This window comes from Tursiops truncatus, chromosome 3 (genome assembly GCF_011762595.2).
Source record: "Tursiops truncatus isolate mTurTru1 chromosome 3, mTurTru1.mat.Y, whole genome shotgun sequence".
Taxonomy (NCBI): Eukaryota; Metazoa; Chordata; class Mammalia; order Artiodactyla; family Delphinidae; genus Tursiops; species Tursiops truncatus.
This window is the reverse complement of record NC_047036.1, coordinates 169,819,596-169,840,233: the sequence shown is the minus strand read 5'-3', so window position 1 is coordinate 169,840,233 and position 20,638 is coordinate 169,819,596. Positions and strand designations below refer to the sequence as shown.

The following is a 20,638-nucleotide window of genomic DNA, read 5'->3' as shown; positions in this document are numbered from 1 at the left end:
CCCCCCCCCTACAGCCGCCTAAAGCTCCCCATCCCTGTCACTCAGGCCCCGGGCAGGTTCTGGAGTCCAGGCACAAAGGAGCAGGCGATGAGGGGGACCACAGCGCTCGCTTTATTTGCTGGAACTGCGGGGCGGTCGAGCAGAGGTTCAGGGATCCCCGCGCAGGACCCAGGTCTGGCTCAGTCCCGCCCCTTGCCCGCGTGGTGCTTCTGGCGGCCGGGAGGCCGGTCCTCCTCATCGGGGCGCCGCGGGGAGGCCCAGGCCTGCCTCTTCCTATGCTCGGGGTCTCTGGACTCTCCCGCCCATGCCCGATGGCCCCCTTCGCGCGCCTCCCAGCGTCGGTGTAGGGCCTCCCCGGCAGCCCGCGGCCTCTCCTCTTTCCGGGGTCTCTCCCTCCTTGGTCTCTCCTTCTGTGGCCTCTCCTTCCGGGGCCTCTCCTTTCTCAGCCTCTCTGCCTTCTTCCGCCTCTCCTTGGGCCCTCGGTCGGCAAGCGGCACGCGCTCCTCCTCAGCGGTCTCCTCAGACTCCCCTTTGTCCTTCCCTGCAGCCCCGCTGCTCCTGGGAACCGCGGCCCTTTCCTCTACCTTCGCCGGGGGCTCGAGCGATCCCAGTGGGGGGGCCCAGGCCACGGACTTTGGCTGCAATGTGGACAGTGTGGGGTGGTGGGGTCGGCACAGAGTTCCAAGGCCCAGGCCCCTTCCCCCAGTGAAGGCCCCACTGACAGGTCACTTGAGGAAGTGCTTACCAGGGGTGACGCTGGCTCCTTCAGGGACGAGCTTGGCGGGACCCACGGCTCGGGGACAGGCGCAGGGGCTTCCGCCTCCCCCGCCACGGCCTCTGGGAGGGGACGGGAGGGGATGCGAAACAGCCTGGCCCAGGGGACCGACCACTGCACACCGTCCATCCCCGCCCTTGCCCCCAGAGACCCCTCTCCCTGCGGACATGCAAGGGGGCCCAGCCGGACCCCACCGGGTACGCTGAGGCTGGGCTGGGTCCCTCCGAGCCCTGGGAAGGGGTTCCGAGTCTCCGCTGCTGCGATGACCTTCCCTTCAAACCTCCCTCATTCAGGCTGCAAAAGGATGCTCCCGTTTCTCTGAGGGACGCAGGAGCGCCCGCCCTGGCGCGCAGAGAAAGCAGCACGCTACCGAACGGGGGCGCACACGCCCATCCCGGGCCTACAAGGCCCGGGGTGGGAGTCGTGGGGCAGTGAGGGTCGGTCACCGGTAAAGGGAGATGCACCGAGGTCCTTGCTGGGGGGTGGGGGGGCAGGGCTCCTCTTAAGGTCTATGGGAGGCGGGGGTCAAAGCTGGTCCTGGATAGAGGGAGTCGGGCGCGACCGTCGGGGTGCACAAGGTCAGTCTGTCCCTGAGCAGGAGGTGCACGGGGCGGGGGAACCCCCCCTCACTCACAAGGTCCATACTGGGGGGAAGGGGGCGCGCACGGCCTAGAGTGGGAGCGCACAGACCCGCCCCCTGGGCTGTCCGCGCTTCCGGGAGGGAGTAACCACGTGCTGCGGCGCAGGCTCACCTCGGCACAGCTGGAAGGCGGAGCCCAGCAGCGCCACGAGCGAGGCGAGCACCAGGCACTTGTTGAGCGTCAGGTGTCCCCAGAGCAGCTCCTCGCTCAGGACCGGGGGCGTGGGCGGCGGCTGCGAGGGCGGCGCGGCCTGCGCCTTCTTCCGCGCGGGACTCTGGGGACCTGCGGGAGCAAGTGCGGGCTGGGCGCAGGCCGCGTGGGGCTGACCCGCGGCTAAACTCAGCTCTGCCCTGCCCGGCTGTGCGGCCTTGGGCCGAGGAACTAAGCCCTGCGGGATTGGCCGCTTCACTGGGATGCCGAGAATATTCTAGAAGATAATTAGTTGAAGCTTAGTGGCACCTAAGCTGGTGTTATCATGAATTAGCAGAGGCTCCCACAGCCCACTGAGTAACGGCCTGTGACACCCAGACACCCCCCAGTCAGGAGCCCCATGCACGCTATCACTCTGCCCCCCAGATCCAAGGACCCAGCCCAGGACCAATCCCCCACCCCCATGCTGATCCACACCCACCCCACCCCCACCTCACCCCTGCCTCCCGGAAACCCACTTGCTTCTGCTTTCAGCCTCTCCTTACCCGGTCCGGAGGCCACTTTGTCCACAGGCTCCTTTTCTGTTTTCTTGGGCCAAGCATCCACACTGCCTGCGGGGCTGCCCTCAGCTGCCGGCTCCTGAGAATCCTGTGGGGAGTAACATGTCATCCTGGGTGTTTCCCTAAGGGAGACCAAACCCTTCCCATGGGCTGCAGAAATGCACCCTCTTGGCCAACATGTCCCCTACTCTAGGGGCACCCTGGGCTGAAACCCCAGGGCCCTGGCTACTCACACGGGGCCAGCTGCTGGAGTCGGCCAGCCTGGATGTTGCTGTTGGCAGGAAAAGAGGGACAGTCACAGTCGTGGAAACCCCCAGGCTGATCCCACCCTCCGCTCAGTTCTGCTGGGTGAGGGGCAGGTGACTGCTCCCGTTCTGCAGATTAGAAAGCAGACAGACGCAGAGGCAGCCTTGCATGAAGGCGCACAGCACGTCACTGCCAAGCTGGGATTCAAACCCCGACCTGTGTGGCCCAGCACCTGTGTTCTCTGGGTTCTTTACAAACTCCCAACACACTAATGGACACAGGTTGGAAATGGGGGGCATGGTTTAAGTCAGTCCAGTGTGGGAGACCAAGTCCTGGTCCCTGAAGGTGAGCCACCTGGCTCAACAGGAGGATGGGGGCGTGGGCTTCATCCTGTGGTACCCTCTTGGCTACCTTGAGCCCTGTCCTCCCGGGGCCGGCCTGGGCAGGGGTCAGCCAGTGCAGAGAGGTCCTCGTCCACTTGGCAACTGCCCAGGCCTCCATCCAACTCCTCCAAGGCCCTGGTTGTCATGGAGACGTCTGAGAAGCAGCAGGTCCAGAGTCCGGCTTGGAGGGGGAGGGGGAGGAGGCAGCCTGCATTTGCTGAGCCCCTGGTATGGGCCTGGGCCTGGGCCTGACCTGGGGAGAAGGGGGCTCCCTACCTCCCCACACCGCCTTCCGTGTCCCTCTGCCTGGAGCCACCTTTCCTCGGTAGCTTCACACGCAGGGCACGACCACAGCCCTCCGCCAGGCACTCTCCCTGCCCCCCTCAGGCCTGCCTCAGGACCCCTCCTGACAGGCTGCTGGGCTGCTGGGGCCCAGAGTGGGCTGGGTTCTGGCCATGGTCACACAGAGGTGAGCAAAGAGCCCAAACCGGAACCCTTGGCTCCAGGGTCGGCTCATGTTCTCAGAGACCAGCGACTATTTTTATCCAGTGCCTGAGGCCAGCAGGACAGGCCAATGTGGGGCCCAGCCCCTCCTAGGCCCTTGCCCCCCTGGGGTCTCCCTTTGGACCATCCTCGCCCCCTATTCCTGGCACCCAGCCTCCCCCCAGACACCCTGGGTGTAGGAGCTCAAGCCCCAGCAGCCGGGACCAGCCTGGTTCTGGCCTTGGCAGGCAGGGGCAGGGGTCCCGGGCCTCCAGACCCCAACGCTGGGGTCGCCACCTCTTCTGGCCGTCTCTGCTCCCATAGGGCAGATGAAGAAACTGAGGCTGGAGGTGGAGCCGTGGGCCAGAGGTTGTGCAGAGCTGGAGCCAAACCCGTCTGTTGGCTTCCACAGCCCTGCTCTTTGGGGTCCCCAGTGTCTCTGCTGCCAGCAGAGTGACCCATCCCTGGGGCCAGAGCAGGCCGTGGGGAAGGGGCCCAGTGGGCCAGGGGGTGCCCCTAAGGGTGTGTGTGGGCAGCCACAGGAGTCGGGGACACCCGTGGACCTCAGGGATGCCCTCCCAGATCCCAGGGACCACCATCTCTGCCCAGGCCTCCCTCTGCCCCTCTTACCCCGCTGTTGCCACGCTGGGCCTGGTGGACAGGATGGAGCATGGGGAGGGTGGCCCCAAGACAGACAGCAGCAGGTGGCTGGAGGCCGCGAGGTGGGCCAATCAGCTCCTCAGCCGCTGCGGGGGTGGAAGGAGGGCTGGCCTGAGGTCCCTGCTGGGGCACATCCCCACCTCGGAGCAGGGCCAGGCACTGGCCCCACCCCCATGAGCACAAAGCCACCACCAGGCTGGCCACGGTGACTCCGGGAGCATTGCTTCCTCTCTCAGCCTCAGAAAAGAGGGTCCCTGGGGGTGGGAGCACCCACAAAGCGTGGTCACCTCGCCTTTATGAGCACCTGCTGCGTGCCGGGCTCAGAAGCAGCTAAACATCCACGTCCCTGTGGAGCCGGGGTCCATCAGGGAGGGCTTCAGGGAGGAGGATGACACCATCGAAAAGAAGCCAGGCTCTGCTGGCTGACGCGGGTCAGGCACAGCTCAGAGGCCTTGGTTTCCTCATCTGGAAAGTCGGGTCGTTTCCTCCCAGGGGGGGCTGTGAGGCTCAACTGTGGGCTGTTTTTTTTTTTTCTTTTAATTGAAGTATAGTTGATTTACAATGTTGTGTTAGTTTCTGCAGTACAGCAAAGTGACTCAGTTATACGTATATATATTCTTTTTCATGTTCTTTTCCATTGTGGTTTATCACAGAATATTGAATATAGTTCCCTGTGCTTTATAGTAGGACCTTGTTGTTTATCCATCCTATATATAATAGTTAGCATCTGCTAATCCCAAACTCCCAATCCATCCCTCTCCCACCCCCCTTTTCCCTTTGGCAACCACAAGTCTGTTCTCTATGTCTGTGAATCTGTTTTTGTTTCGTAGATAAGTTCATTTGTGTCATATTTTAGATTCCATGTTTAAGTGATATATATTTGTCTTTCTCTGACTTACTTCACTTAGTATGATAATCTCTAGTTGTATCTATGTTGCTGCAAATGGCATTATTTCATTCTTTTTTTAAGGCTGAGTAATATTCTATTGTATATATGTACCACATGTTCTTTATCCATTCCTCTGTCGATGGACATTTAGGTTGTTTCCATGTCTTGGCTATTGTGAATAGTGATGCTAGGAATATAGGGGTTCACGTATCTCTTTGGATTAGAGTTTTGTCTGGATATATGCCCAGGAGCGGGATTGCTGGAACATACGGTAACTCTATTTTTAGTTTTTTGAGGAAACTCCATACCGTTTTCCATAGTGTCTGCACCAATTTACATTCAATTGTGGGCTGCTTTTGTATCATCCCACCTAGTCACCCATCCACACCTTTGTTTAGTCAATCATCAAACACACACCACTCAGCCCAGCCGAGCTGTACTGGAAATTACTTTGTCATTTTCTTAAATAACAGCCTTATTGAGATACAGTTCATGTGCAATTCACTCTGTAAAGTGTACAATCCAGTGGTATTTAGTACATTCCCACAGTTGTGCCACAATCATCTCTATCCGGTTCCAGAACATTCCATCACCCCAAAAGAAGCCTGTCCCCATCAGAGTCACCCCCTATCCCCAGCCCCTGGCAACCAGGTATCCACTCTCTCTGTCTGTGGATCTGCCTGTTCTGGACGTTTCCTATCAGTGGAATCACACACTGTGTGTCCTGCGTCTGGCTTCTCTCACTGAGCATCATGTTCTCAGGGTACATGCACGTTGTAGCGAGTGTTGGGGCTTCACCCCTTTTCGTGGCTGAGTGATGCTCCAGCGTGTGGAGGGACCACATTGTGTGTATCCCTTCACTTGCATCTGACAGGGCTGGGATTAGGAGGAGGAGAGGAGGAGATTTGGTCAAGTGCAGGTTCAGATCCTGTCTTCCTGCAAATTTTTTTTTTTTTTTTTTTTTTTTTTTTTTTTTTTTTTTTTTTTTTTTTTTTTTTTTTGCGGAGCACAGGCTCTGGACGCGCAGGCTCGGTGGCCATGGCTCACGGGCCCAGCCGCTCCGCGGCATGTGGGATCTTCCCAGTCCGGGGCACAAACCTGTGTCCCCTGCATCGGCAGGCGGACTCTCAACCACTGCGCCACCAGGGAAGCCCTGTGCATTAATTTTTAATTGTGGTAAAATACACATAAATATAAAATTCACCATCTTAACCATTTTTAAGTGCACAGCTCAGTGGCATTAAGTACCTTTACACCGTTGGGCAACCATCCCCACCATCCATCTCCAGAACTTTCTCATCTTCCCAAACTGAAGCTCTGTCCCCATGAAACACTGACTCTCCACCCCTCCCCCAGCCCCTGGCCCCCACCATTCTACTTTCTGTCTCTGAATATGACTAGGGTTAAAACATACTGCTTCACACATCCTGTAAGACCCTTACAAGCTTCCATTTCCATTTCCACCTCCCATTCTGTATATACTATTGCTTTACTTCAACTATGTTGTAAAATAAATCTCATAGCACATTGCTGTTAGTTTTTCTTTAAAAGGGAATTATCATCTGAAGACATTAAGAAATAATTATAGGGCTTCTCTGGTGGCACAGTGGTTAAGAATCCGCCTGCCAATGTAGGGGACACGGGTTCGATCCCTGGTCTGGGAAGATCCCACATGCCGCGGGGCAACTAAGCCCATGCACCACAACTACTGAGCCTGTGCTCTAGAGCCCACAAGCCACAATTACTGAAGCCCGTGCGCCTACAGCCCATGTTCCAAAATGAGAAGCCACTGCAATGAGAAGCCCGTGCAGGGAAACAAAGAGTAGCCCCCACTCACCGCAACTAGAGAAAGCCCGCGCAAAGCAATGAAGACCCAACGCAGCCAAAAATAAATAAATAAAAAATAATTAATTAAAAAAAAAACCCTGAATGCAGTAAGGAAGAGACTATTTAAAAAAAAAAAGAAAAATAATTATATTGGGACTTCCCTGATGGTCCAGTGGATAAGGCTCTGCACTCCCAACGCAGGGGGCCTGGGTTCGATCCCTGGTCAGGGAAATAGAAGAGCCTGCATGCTGCAACTAAGACCTGGCATAGCCAAATTAAAAAACAAAAAAATTGCATTAACCACATTTTGTAAATTTCTTGTGTTCTTCATTCCATTGCATAGATCCAAATCTCTGGTAACATTTCCTTCTTTCCAAAGAACTTCCTTTAACATTCCTTTCTTTTTAATTTTCTTTTTCTTTCTTTCTTTCTTTTTTTTTTTTTTTGGTGCCAAAACCTAGGAATGAAAACATTTCTTTTATTGTATGTCTACTGGCCACACATTCACTCAGCTTTTATTTATCTGAAAATAGGTATTGCCTGGGACTTCCCTGATGGTCCAGTGGTTAAGACACGGCGCTTCCACTGCACGGGGCCTGGGTTCAATCCCTGGTTGGGGAACTAAGATCCCGCATGCTGCGCACGGCTTGTGGGGTCTTAGTTCCCCGACCAGGGATAGAACCCAGGCCCCCTGCAGTGGAAGCTCAGAGTCCTAAGCACCAGACCACCAGGGAATTCCCACTTTATCTCTGATTTCCAACACTTTAATTTATAATGTGCTTGGTTGTGCTTTTCTCTGTGTTTATCTCCTCTGGGATTCATTGAGCTTCTTAGATTGTGGTTTTATAGTTACTATATTTGGAAACTTTGTGGCCATTCATTCTCTGATTTTTTTAAAAATAAATTTATTTATTTATTTATTTTTGGCTGTGTTGGGGCTTCGTTGCTGTGAGTGGGCTTTCTCTAGTTGCGGTGAGCGGGGGCTACTCTTTGTTACTGTGCACGGGCTTCTCATTGCAGTGGCTTCTCATTTTGGAGCATGGGCTGTAGGCACGCGGGCTTCAGTAGTTGTGGCACGTGGGCTCAGTAGTTGTGGCTCACGGGCTCTAGAGTGCAGGCTCAGTAGTTGTGACGCACAGGCTTAGTTGCTCCACGGCACGTGGGATCTGCCTGGACCAGGGCTCGAACCTGTGTCCCCTGCATTGGCAGGTGGATTCTTAACCACTGCACCACCAGGGAAGCCTCATTCTTTGTTTTTTTGTTTGTCCTTCTTCTCTCTCCTTCTTTCTAGGACTCCAGTTATGTATATTAGATTACTTGATATTGTTCTACAGGTCACTGAGGTTCATCTTGTAAGCGTTTTTGCTCTCTGTGTGCTTCATTTTAGATAGCTTTTAAGTCTTTAATTTCACTAATCTTTTCTTCCTCAATGTCTAATCTGTTATTAATTCCATGTAATGAATATTTTTCATATGTTGTACTTTTTCAGTCTACAAGTTCCTTGGTTTATTTTTTAAATCTTCCTTTTTCTCTCTTTATTGTGTACATGTTTTCTTTTCAATCTTTGAGTGTATTTATAGTAGCTATAGTATAATCTTTGCTTATTCTCGTCTCTCTGTTATTTCAGGGTCCATTTCTCTTTTTTTGGTCATGCTGAGCAGTATGTGGGATCTTCGTTCCCCGATCTTCAAACCTGAGCCCCCTGCAGTGGAAGAACAGAGTCTTAACCACTGGACCACCAGGGAAGTCCCCAGGGTCCATTTCTATTCATCCCTTTTGTTCTCTTGTTCATAAGTTACATTTTCTTGCTTCTTCACATGTCTACTAATTTTTTATTGAATTTATTTATCCAGTTTCCAGTTCTTTCTTGTATAGTTGTGTAACTTATGATGTTACTTAGTTCTATCACCATATATTAATTTTGCCTGCAATTGGACATCATGGCAATAGAACCACACTGTGTACACTCTTTTGTGTCCACCATTGTGTCTGTGTAATTCATCTATTTTGTTCTGTGTATTAGTAATTTGTTCTTTTTTTCTTATAAATTTTTATTTATTTATTTTTGCCTGCATTGGGTCTTTGTTGCTGTGCACGGGCTTTTTCTTTTTCTTTTTTTTTCGGTTAATAGCAACTGTTACTGTTTCACTGGTGAAGCAGGCTTTTTCTAGTTGCGGCGAGTGGGGGCTACTCTTTGCTGTGGTGTGTGGGCTTCTCATTGCGGTGGCTTCACTTGTTGTGGAGCACGGGCTCCAGGTGCACAGGCTCAGTAGTTGTGGCTTGTAGGCGCTAGAGCACAGGATCAGTAGTTGTGGCGCACGGGCTTAGTTGCTCTGCGGCATGTGGGATCTTCCCAGACCAGGGCTCGAACCCGTGTCCCCTGCATTGGCAGGCAGATTCTTAGCCACTGTGCCACCAGAGAAGTCCCAGTGATTTGTTCTTTTTTGTTGCTGCATAGTATTCCGTTGTTGGATATACCACAGGAGTTATATATCCATTTTATGTCAATGGACATTTGGATCATTTTGAGTTTTGGGCTAATATAAATACGGCTGCTGTGAACATTCTTATCCAAGTCTTTGGTGGATGTATTTATGCATTCTTGTTGGGTACAGTAGTAGAGTTGCTGGGTCAAAGGGCATACATATATTAGCTTTAAAAGATACAGCCAGGGGATTTCCCTGGTAGTCTAGTGGTTAACGCTGTGCTTCCACTACAAAGGCTTCCAGTGTAGCTGTTTAGTTTTACATTCCTACCTGAAATGTAAGACAGGGGAGTTGCAGTTGCTCCACATCCTTGCCACACTTGAAATTGGCAACCTTTCTAATTTTAGCCATTTTTATGGGAGTACAGAAATATTTCAGTGTGGTTTAAATTTACTTTTCCCTCATAACTGAGATACAGCAGTCTATTGGCCATTGCGGAGCACAGGCTCCGGACGCGCCGGCTCAGCGGCCATGACTCACAGGCCCAGCCGCTCCGCGGCATGTGGGATCCTCCCGGACCCGGGCATGAACCCGTGTCCCCTGCATCGGCAGGCGGACTCTCACTGCGCCACCAGGGAAGCCCTGGATATCTTCTTTTGTGAAATGCATATTCACAATCTTTTGCCATGTTTTAACTGGTTTGTGTTTTTCTTTGCGATTTGTAGGAACTTTTGTTTGGTTCTGCTTTATTTTCTGTTTAACTGTATTGTGGATATAAGTCCTTTGTCAGATATATGTATTGCTAATATCTTACCCCAGTTTGTGGCTTGCTTTTTTACTCTCTTTATGGTGGATCACGGTGGCAGGAACCAAGTGTATCTCATTCACTGGTCAGGCCTGGCACATAGTAGGCTGTCAATAAAGTTCGTTGAATGAAAGACTGTGTTGAAGTCCTAGTTCTGGGCCTCAGTTTTTCCACGTGGCCATGTTAATCCCTGTCCTGTCCATATCACAGGATTTTGTGAGATGTGCAGGAGACTCAGGATCGGTTCGCCGTAGAGTCGGTTTTGGAAGTTCTCTGACACCGTCAGCTTTTAGAATCAGAAAGGGCGGAGCTGGGTCCTTCTCCAGGAACCACCCTGGGAAGCTCCACGTGGGCGCCCCGCCCATAGCAGGCCCCGCCCACAGATGGGCCCGCCCACACCTGTCACTTAACTGAGGGGCGGGCCAGGGAGGGAGCGCTTAGGGGGCGTGGTTACAACCGGAACGAGGAAGTAGGTGGAGTTCCGGAGGTCACTGACCTATGAGAGGGAAGAGCCCTGAGCTGGAGGGGTCGCGGCCGAGCGGCCCGGAGGCCGTTGTCTGCGTTTCCATTGGGCTGTCTGGCGTTGTCAGGGAAACGCGGCGTCTAGGGGTGAAGGGGCGGGGTTTATAGGGAGGCGGGGCCTATGGGGGCGGGCCGCCCGGTCCGGGTTACCGCCGTCAGCTGACCGGCCGCCATTTTGTCCGCCATTTGCAAGCGGCGCGGAGCCGGAGGGGAGGGGAGCGCGGCCTGCTGAGCGGGTCCGCTGCCGCCGCCGCCCCGCCGACCGCCGCCGAACTGGCCTGGGAGACCGCCCCGCCGCGGCGGCTGGCAGCGCAGCGCTCCGCGGGCGGCAGACGCGGCCCCCCGGGCCCCCTCAGGGCGCCTGGCCGCGGGCCTCCCGGGGTTCGGGCCCGACGGCAGCAGCCGCGATGGCCCTCAAGATGGTCAAGGGCAGCATCGACCGCATGTTCGACAAGAATCTGCAGGATCTGGTGCGCGGCATCCGCAACCACAAGGAGGACGAGGTGAGCCCGGCGCGCTGGCCCGGGCCCGAATCCGGACCCGGACCCTCGCGCCGACGCAGTCCGACCCCGGCCCTGCCCCTGATTCCTGCCCCCAGCCCGCCCCCGAGGCCCCGCTCCCGGCTCGAGCCCCGGCTGCCCGCGGCCTGGGCCTCCGCACGCCCGCTCCGTCTCCGAGCCTTAGTTTACTGCCCGGCGTTGGGGGCCCGCCTCCTCCCCGAGGGTGGCCCGGAAGAGACTTCACAGCCCACCCCCGCCCCCCCAGTGGTGGATCTCCAATCTTGAGTGTGGTTCTCGGTCTCCTGTTCAAAAGGGAGGGCCCCCGGCCCCGCCCCAGGCCTTGGACTCCTGGTTGGGGGACTCTCCTCTCCGCGGGGGAACCCCTGGTGGGATAAACGCACGTCCAGGCCTTGCCTCGTGGGCCCATGTCCCCCGGAAGGTGGGGCCGCGCCTCTTACGGGGTGGGGGAGGTGGGGCAGCGGATGTCCTCGGCCGAAATGAGGAAGCCGCTCAGGGGTCCTGGAATAGGGAAGCCGACTTAAACTAGACACCCGAAAGTCTGAGGGAAAAGGTTTTCCAGAAGTAATGTAATCGTGGGCACCATTTTCTTCCCTCCCGCCACCCCCCAACCTGTGACCTAGATTTAGGAGGATCGGGGACAGTTAGTGACCACCAGACCTCTGACTTCCATGAATGGACGCCCAAGCCTGCACTTACACAATGGGGTGTTGGAGAAGGTCCCCTTTTCCTGGCTGGAGAGTGAGGCTGCCCGATGGAGAGCAACTGTTAGACATTGTGCAGGTCCCACTACCAGATTACACCCCGCCGGCCCTCACAGTGGCTCCCGGGAAGCCCAGCAGTACCCGGAGGAAGGTGCAGAGAAGTTAAGGAATTTGCTGGGAGGCACCAAGGGCCCTGGGCTCTGTCCTTCAGCTGAGAGCCTGAGTTCCTTGCCTCTTTGTTGCACTTTCTCAGAATGGGTGTGACTTCCCTGAAATGTAATTAGGTTGTTTTGGTTCATTTCTGTCACTCCTTCTCTTCTCTGGCTACACTTGGGTTTTAAATCACATTGGAAGCTCTGGCCAGCTGCGTTGGTTACAAGTGTAGGGAACTCTTGGTCTGATTTTCAGTTTCTCTTTGAGTTGAAAGAGTACTGGTTGGCCTGCATTTTGTTTTATTTTATTTCAATTTTTTAAATATTTATTTATTTTATTTCTTTTTGGCTGCGTTGGGTCTTCGTTGCTGCGCGCGGGCTTTCTCTAGTTGCGCCGAGCGGGGGCTACTCTTCGTTGCGGTGCACGGGCTTCTCATTGCGGTCGCTTCTCTTGTTGCCGAGCACGGGCTCTAGGCGCGCAGGCTTCAGTAGTTGTGGCACGCGGGCTCAGTAGTTGTGGCTCATGGGCTTAGTTGCTCCGCGGCATGTGGGATCTTCCTGGACCAGGGATGGAGCCTGTGTCCCCTGCATTGGCAGGCGGATTCTTAACCACTGAGCCACCAGGGAAGCCCTGGACTGCATTTTAGATACTAAGCATGGTTAAGTGAATTTGGAAGGTGTCTGCACCCTTAGATTTCCTTTTCTGTGCCAGTTGGCCTCCTGATTTTCCCGCCTTGGTTAGTGGATGTTACTGAGCAGTCTGTTCCAGGATTCCGAGGAGGGGCCGAGGGGTCTTTCCAGTAGAGAGATGCACAATGCAGTTAGGGGGGTCTGCTTTTTACGGCGTGTGCCAGTCATCACTGGTAGTACCCTGGGCTGTGCTCTATTCATTTGGGATTGATGGCGCTGTCCCCACAGGCTCGGAGCCTACTAAATGGGGTTTTGGTGGTGGAGGTGCTGGTGCTGGGAGTCCTCAAGGCAAGGTTCCACGCGAATATTGCCCTTAGCCTGTTGGCGATTCCCACAGACGTGGCGTCGGGATGTGGAGGTTTCCTCATCAGAAGAGTTGTGATCTGGAGGGTCATTACTGGTTCCAGATGTTGTGGAGCACAGCAGGTGGCTGTGGGGTGACTCTTCTAGCTCCAAGATGACTTCTTCCCTTCTACCCCGCCCCGCCCCACACATTCCAGGGAAGACTTCTGGCAGCAGTATAGTTTCCCCTCAAAGTAACAGATTTCTTTTTTAAGGATTTACTTATTTATTTTTTATTTATTTATTTATTTTTGGCTGCGTCGGGTCTTAGTTGCAGTGTGCGGGATTTTCGTTGTGGTGCATGGGCTTCTCTCTAGTTGTGGCGCGTGGGCTCTGTAGTTGTGGTGCGCAGGTTCCAGAGTGCGTGGGCTCTGTAGTTTGTGGCACGGGGGCTCTAGTTGAGGCGTGTGGGCTTAGTTGCCCTGCGGCATGTGAGATCTTAGTTCCTCGGCCAGGGATTGAACCCGTGTTCCCTGCATTGTAAGGCAGATTCTTTACCACTGGACCACCGGGGAAGTCCCCAAAGTAATAGATTTTAGCTTAAAACTTCTGTGCGGCACCACAGAAGTGAGGGTTATCGGTGACTTTAAAAGCCATGTGGAAAGGCAGCGTGGTTTAGTGTTTGACTTTGGGAGACCGACATCCTGGTTCTTGGGTCTCTTTGGGTGACCTGGGGAGAGCCCCCTGATATTTTGAAGTGGGGGTGACAGCCACCTCTCCACCTTGCTGAGCGCCTGTGAGGGTGCAGCAAGTGACAGAATGCAGGCTTCTGTGAGCCCCCAAAAGAAGAAACTAGGAAATCCGGATCACTGGTGGAGTAACTTGTTTTTTGAAACTTTTGTTTCAGTTTATGATACTAAGTGTATGTATGCCTGTGAGTTGGGTTACCATGGAAAATATATGTTTTCCAATGAGTCAAAGAAGTTTGAGAAACAGTTGGCTAATTCACCTGTTTCTTGGATGCTTGAGTTTGTTTCAGTCCCTAAGATACAGTACAGGTAATGTTGGCAGGTAGGTGGAAATTCACTTGCGAATGTCCTTGCTTCCAAAACTTGGGTATGACTAGGAAAAAACAAATGACTTTTTAACGTTTCATTCTTACGAGTACTTTTCATGTTTTGGGGAAGGGTTTTTCTTTCAGTCTTTTAAACTATACCCGTAACTTTTTGTAACGAGCTTAGCGTTTATTAAGTCAAAAGGTAACATTCTTCTCCCCAGAAATCAATTTGAGAATTTTTTCTGTGTGTAGAAATTGAGGGAGGTTCTGTCTGTTAAGATTCTGTCCTGGTCTTGCCTGTTAGCCTTCCTGAGTGCTGTCCACGCACGCCAAGTGCTCCTGAGGGCTTCGCCCTCATGAGTGTGGGTTCCACGTGGGGCACTGCAGTCTATGTACCCTGCCCCCCAGTGGCGTTGAGGTGGGTTCCATGTTTTCTGTTTGGTGCCACAGCTTATTCCATCAGGCGACGCTCAGCAGTATCAGCCAGGGTTTGGGTGGTGTCTGAGCGTTTTCTCTTGGGTCTAAAAATTTCCGACCCACTTAACTGAAGTTTCTGAACTTTATTTTTAATTTATTTATTTGCTTTTTAAATATTTATTTGGTTGCACTGGGTCTTAGTTGCAGCACACAGGCTTCTTAGTTGTGGCATGTGAACTCTTAGTTGCGGCACGCGTGTGGGATCTGACCAGGGATTGAACCCAGGCCCCCTGCATTGGGAGCACAGAGTCCTATCCACTGCACAACCAGGGAAGTCCCCTGAACTTTGTTTTTATTTATTTGTTTTAAAATTTTTAAAATTTTGTGGTTTTTTTTGTCTGCGTTGGGTCTTCGTCGCGGTGCACGGGCTCAGTGGTTACGGCGCATGGGCTTAGTTGCCCCGTGGCATGTCGGATTTTAGTTCCCCGACCAAGGATCGAACGTGCATCCCCTGCGTTGGAAGGCGAATTCTCAACCACTGGACCACCAGGGAAGTCCCGAAGTTTCTGAACTTTAAAAAATTTAGTTTTAACTGTGTGTGGTCGGCTCTGTGTATCTGCAGGTTCTGTATTTGCCAATTGTGGATTGGAAGTATTTTTTTTTAAAATTCCAGAAAGTTTCGGGTCTTCCCCGGTGCCAGTGGTTAGGACTCCATGCTCCCAACGCAGGGGGCCTGGGTTCGATCCCTGGTCAGGGAACTAGGATCCCGCACGAAGCAACGAAGATCCCACGTGTTGCAACGAACACCTGGCACAGCCAAATAAATAAATAAGTAAATATTTTTTTAAAAGTATACATCATATATGTGCTGTTACATACATTAAACACATTTAAAAAATATTTCCAAAAAAAAATTTCCAGAAAGTTTCAAAAAACACGACTTGAATTTGCTGAACGCAGGCAACCATTTACACGGCACTTGCAGTGTATCAGGTATTGTAAGTCATCTAGAGATGATTTAAAGTGTACCGGAGGCTGTGTGCACGTTGTATGCAAGTCTGCGCCATTTTATACAAGGGGCTTGAGTGTCTGAGGATTTCGGTGTCTTCGGGGGTCCTGGAACCAATCCCCCACAGATACCAAGGGGTGACTGTAGAGAGATATTTTGAAATTGGGTATAATCTGGGATTAAGATGGAACTGTGTGAAGTGCTGATATTCTAGTGCTTCTGACCTCAAAAATGGCAATTTCCTGGGGTTCATCCTTGTGCCAAGTTGTGTGGGGCTCCTCGGGCTGTGAGGTGTGTGTGGGGCTGGCCCTCGCTCCGAGGACAGTGACGAAAGCACGTGTTACGTCTGGCACGGCTAAGCACTTGGTGCTTTTAAGCTATTTCTGTAAGATTCCTTTTAACAGCTTCTGAGGAGAGTGAAGATAGGACGTTTAGTAAATGGGTTGTTACCCTAAGTCAGGGTCTCTCCCCCTCGGCACTGCCCACATCAGGGCTGGGTCATTCCTCTGAGGGGGGCTGGCCTGGGCGCTCTGGGGTGTGGAGCAGCATCTCTGGCCCCGCCCATCTGATACCAGGCCATGCCCAGTCTTGACAACCACAGTTTCCCCAGACGTGGCCCAGTGTCCCCTGGGGGGGTGGGATTGCCCAGACGAGAACCCCTGACCCAAATTGATAAAGGAAAATTTCCCAGAATTCCCTAATGCTGGCCCTTCATCCAGGCGTCCCTTGTCCCCTGTGTTGTCATTGTGTTGTTGGACGCTGTGCTATTGTGAGATAAGATGGCCTTTGTCCCTGCTCCTGTCGCAGAGCTCCTGGAGCTTTTGTCGTTTCCTAAGCAACAGAGGTACTAGGGCCATCCTTGTTGGGTTATTCGGTCGCTGCCCCCGGTTCCTGACACTGAGCTGCTGAATCCCTTGGGGTTTCCTGGGTGATAGGAGTGTCTTTTGTTCTAATGAGATGATCCGGGGTGGGCTCCTGGGTGGGACAGGTCGCCAGAAAGACCAGGCCGTGGTTTGAAGCTTCATACCCGCTCACCCGCCAATCCTTCGGAGAGGGGAGAGGGGCTGCAGGTGGAGTTAATGATGGATCATGCCTGCGTGATGAAGCCTCCATAAAAATCTAAAGTATGAGGCTCAGGGAGGTTCTCGGTTGGTGAAAGCATCCATGTGCCAGGATGGTGGCGCCCCCCAGTGCCACGAGGACAGAAGCTCTGCCTCCTGACCCTCTGAACCCCACCCTCTCTGCCTCTCCGTCCAGCTGTTCATCTGTATCCTTTGTCGTGCCTCTCACACCGTGTGATAAACTGGAAAACACGAACGAGTAAGTGCTTCCCTGCGGAGAAGCGGGTCATGGGAACTCTGGTTTACAGCTGGCGGGTGTGTGAGGTGGGGACAGACCTGTGACGGAGCCCTCAGCCTGTGGGGTCTGCGCTGATGCCGAGCAGAGAGGGTCAGATCCGAACTGAGTTTTGGGACACCCAGCTGGTGTCAGGGAGTCGGTCATTGTGCGGGACGCCCGCGCTGGATGTCAGAGTGAAGGGAAACGGGGAGGTTTCCTAGACAGCCCACAGGGTGAGTCTCCTAGATTTGTGTGTTTTTTTCAAACTCTTGTTAGTTGTGAAGTATATAATGCACATTCGTACAGCTTAAGTATCATATGATAATTATCCTAAGTTCTCTGAGGGTAATTTCCTTGCCTTGCTTATAGTTTTGTCTCTTAAATGTCCCTGAACGTCTCGCTTACTTCTGCTTGCAGGCTGGTGTCAGTGGCCGCCTCTGTCGCTCGCTGCTGCGGGGAAGGGCCACGGTGGCTTGTTCGCTTTGGTCGCCGGCAGGGGTCTGCTGTGGTTGATTTATCCTTCAGAACATCCTTCGGACTGTTGCCGGACCTCTGGGTTGTTTCCCGCCTGGGGCATTTGATGAAGCGCCCTGCATGGGAGGGCAGTCACTGCAGCAGCATGGGCAGGAGCAGCCTTGGCCTCCAGGGCAGCGTCGCGACCACTAGAAGCGCTCCTGTGGCTCCCGTTCCCAGCAGCAGCCGCCGGGGCCTCGCCTGCCTTTACTCTTTCCTCGGCTTAGTGCCATCTGCAGCCTTCGTGACGCCGTCTGCCTGACCCTCCCAGCCTTTGCGCTGGGAGTCTGGGCGCTGGTGCCCGACAAGACCAGAATGGAGGATTTGTGGCGCACTCTGGGGAGGCCAAGCTTCGGGAGAAAGTGAGGGGGGCGCGCCCGTCCTGCCTGTGCCCACCGAGGACCCGGGCACAGCTGGGGGTCCCGGGACTCGGCCACGGATCGGCCGCAGGGTTGCAGTCAAGCCTCAAGCTTCCCAGCCTTCGACCCCCAGCCCGTCCCCGCAGCAGAGCTCCCAGCATAAGGCTCTCAGCTCTCCCTGACTTGGAGGAGTTATTCACAGGGCACACAGTCCGGGCCCTGGGCGCAGTGGGTGGCCAGGCTGTGGGCGGTGGCAGTTGTGAGGACCAAGTCTGTAGTGGGCTGTGTCTGTGCGGGTCACCAGCCCTCGGGAATTCCATTTGCATAACAATTCCAGGAGGTTGAAAAGCAGGAGGGGGGAATTCCTTGCGGTGCAGTGGTTAGGACTCCGCGATTTCACTGCTGAGGGCGTGGGTTCAATCCCTGTTCAGGGAACTAAGATCCCACAAGCTGTGCGCGGTGTGGCCAAAAGTATTAAACAAACAAACAAAAAACAAGGAGGAATGGTGACCTAAGTAGGCTCGATGCTGGGGTGCCCCCTTGGCACCGTGGACTCTGGGGCCTGCTCATCCCCTGGGGGGTGGCCGTCCTGGGCGCTGGGGTGTGGAGCAGCCGCCCTGGCCCCACGCACTGCCTGCCAGACCCTCCAATCTGAGGACCAAGGAAGTCCCAGGTGTGGCCCGGTGTCCCCTGGGGGCACGGCCGCAGAGCTGAGAGCCTTTGCGCTGGGAGCTCTGCTGGGGGGACGGGGTGGGATTCGAAGGTCGGGAAGCCTGAGACTTGGCTGCGGCCCCATGGCCGAGTCCCGGCCCCCCCGGCTGTGCCCGGGTCCGCGGTGGGCACAGGCAGGACGGGCGTGCCTCCCTCGCTGTCTCCCAAAGCTCGGCCTCCCCAGAGTGCCGCCACGAATCCTCTGATCTGGTCTTGTCGACCCCAGCGCATACTTGGGTGCGGAGGCTCAGGGTGAGTCCTGGCGCCACCGTTGCCATCCACTGCCGGGGGACCCCGGCGCTGAGGGTCTCTTCCTCCTCCACTTGAATGACTCGGGCCCTGGAGGCCACTGCTGGGCCGGGTCTCTGGGCCGCTGTCGCCCTGCAGGGAGGAGGGTCGCCGCTCTGGTGTAGACTAGTGCTGTGAGCATTTGCAGAACCAGAGGCACAGGCCCGTCGGGTCACGTGTCGCTGAATAACGTCTTTCCATTCTGGTGGCACCGAAGTGGTTTTTCTCTTGTGGCTTTATTGAGACAGTATGGTTTATATAGCTTAGCATCCACCTGCTTGAAGTGTGAAATTCTGTGAAGGTTTTAGTGTATTTACAAAAACGCGCAGCCATCAGCACGATCTACCTTTACATTTCTGTCACCCCACCAGAGATGCCGTGCCCACTCTACGGTCCCCATTTCCCCTCCCCCGGCCCCCACCCATCTGCTTCTGTCTCTGCCGAGGTGGGGCTCCAGTCCAAGCCGAGGGCGACTAGGTGACGAGAAGGGCCATGATTGGCCGTCAGGAGCTGCTTGACGTGCCTGCGTGGGGTGCCGGGGGCTGAGCGCGGGGACGAGGGGCTCGTGGGGTGGATGGGGTGGCAGTGGTCCGCATGGGCTGTCTGGCCTCTGTCCGTTGAACTCCTCAGCGCCGTGCCCTGGCTGTGTTTGTTGCTGGGATGGTGAAGGGTCCTGACCCCAGGTGGGCCTCAGCTCGGGCTTCTACAGGAGGCCTGACTCTTCCGGCTGCAGAGGCGTCGGCGCCCATGCCCAGCCAGGTGAGCACAGGACAGTGCCCTCCTTGTGGGTCCTGCTTGCATCTCGTCAGGAGAAGTTCTCTCGTCTCGACGCTGACTCGCCTACGTTTCTGGGTTAAAATGTTAATATTTTCTTGTGGAAGCAATGGTTGTAGATGGCAGCTGGGTTGTTCTTGGCAAGGTGGATGGAATAACGGGGAGAGCCCTCCCTGGTCGTGTATCATAACGACTTCTGAAATGTTTCTGGTCTGACACTGGCATGCCCTGGAAATGCTGCTGTCCTTACACCCATCTCTGGCGGCGGCGGTGGTGGTCTCAACCCGTCCAAGCTCCCAAAGGTCTGAGCACTGCTGGTGCTGGTGCTCATGAGAGCAGGGTGCTGGGGCTCTGGGTCCCGAGCCGGGGCAGCTGTGGGTGGTGGCAGGACCGGCATGTTGGGACGATCCAGAGAGCACCTCTGGGAGACGGCAGGGGACGAGGCAGCAGAGATAATGTCGCCCAGGTTGTGGACGGAGCATCCAGACGATGCAGTGTCCCTCAGAGCTAAGGAGAAAGCCATCAAACCACAGAAGACACGCAGGAACCTTAAACGCACATGACCGAGAGGAAGAAGCCAGTCTGTAAAGGCTACACACTGTGATTCCAACTCTGGGACATTCTGGAAAAGGCAGAACTCTGGAAGGGGGGAAGGATCAATGGTGAGGGGATTGGGGAGAGGAGGGATGAATGGGCGGAGCACAGAGGGGTTTTAGGGCAGTGAAACTACGCCGTGTGACGCCGTAACGGTGGATGCGGGTCAGTGTATGTGTGTGCAAACCCACAAACTAGTGAACCTCCGTCAGCTGTGGCTCCTGGGTGATAACGACGTGTCCGTGTAGGTTCATCGGTTGTAACACACGTCGCACTGGTGGGGGATACTGCTAGTGGGGACGCTGTGCACACGTGGGGCGGGGGGTGGGAAACCTCTGCCTCCCAGTCAGTTTTGCTGTGAACCTAAATCTCTTTAAAAAAGAAGTCTAAAAGAGGAGTCCAGGGTCCAGCTGCATGGTTTTGCAGCCTGCCAGCACCTCCGGGTCAACGGCAGCTTCTCTGGGCCTCAGCCCTCGAGGTCTGACTCCACTCCTCTGGGAGGGCCTGGGGATCCTGGGGATTTTTAAGTGTCCCAGGGAACTCTGCTGAGCAGGCAGTATTGAAATGGCTGTTTTATTATAGCTGCCGGGTTCATATATGAGGGAAGGTTGTATCCTTTGTTCTCTGGTAAATTCTGAATCACACATCCATTTCAGTACTATTTGCTCTGTGGTGAAGTGTGACCCTGCTCAGAACAGGCCAAGGTGTTTGAGAATTTCGTCATGCTTGCATCTCCAACTTCTTTTTTTGAAAACAGTGTCCGTTATATGTGTTAGCTATTTATACTTTAGATCTTAAAATATTTCTATTTCATGTTTTTGGTACAGACAGGCCTTATTTTTTCGCACTTCCCTTCGTTGTGCTT

The 20,638-nt window shown here is 54.2% G+C and overlaps 2 protein-coding genes across 6 annotated transcripts in view; one reads left to right on the top strand and one right to left on the bottom strand.

Annotated features, from left to right (window-relative positions):
* Nucleotides 1–97: 97 nt before the first annotated feature.
* JSRP1 (junctional sarcoplasmic reticulum protein 1) lies at nucleotides 98–3,985 on the bottom strand. Its single transcript, XM_073803506.1, has 7 exons — nucleotides 3,869–3,985; nucleotides 2,784–2,936; nucleotides 2,360–2,397; nucleotides 2,112–2,214; nucleotides 1,528–1,698; nucleotides 746–837; nucleotides 98–638 (listed from the first exon to the last, which is right to left on the bottom strand). Exons 2-7 carry the CDS (start codon nucleotides 2,899–2,901, stop codon nucleotides 180–182), a joined length of 981 nt encoding a protein of 326 aa, XP_073659607.1. The 5' UTR covers nucleotides 2,902–2,936; nucleotides 3,869–3,985; the 3' UTR covers nucleotides 98–179.
* A 6,554-nt stretch (nucleotides 3,986–10,539) lies between these two features.
* The window catches only part of AP3D1 (adaptor related protein complex 3 subunit delta 1), a 44,731-nt gene continuing 34,632 nt past the window's right edge, over nucleotides 10,540–20,638 (top strand). For 2 of the 5 annotated variants that reach the window (XM_033854833.2, XM_033854836.2), the window contains exon 1: nucleotides 10,540–10,870. In XM_033854833.2, the coding sequence (XP_033710724.1) occupies nucleotides 10,775–10,870 (96 nt within the window). In that variant the 5' untranslated portion in view covers nucleotides 10,540–10,774. The remainder of the gene's footprint in view (nucleotides 10,871–20,638) is intronic. The other 3 variants (XM_033854835.2, XM_033854832.2, XM_033854834.2) reach the window with 2 other exon arrangements.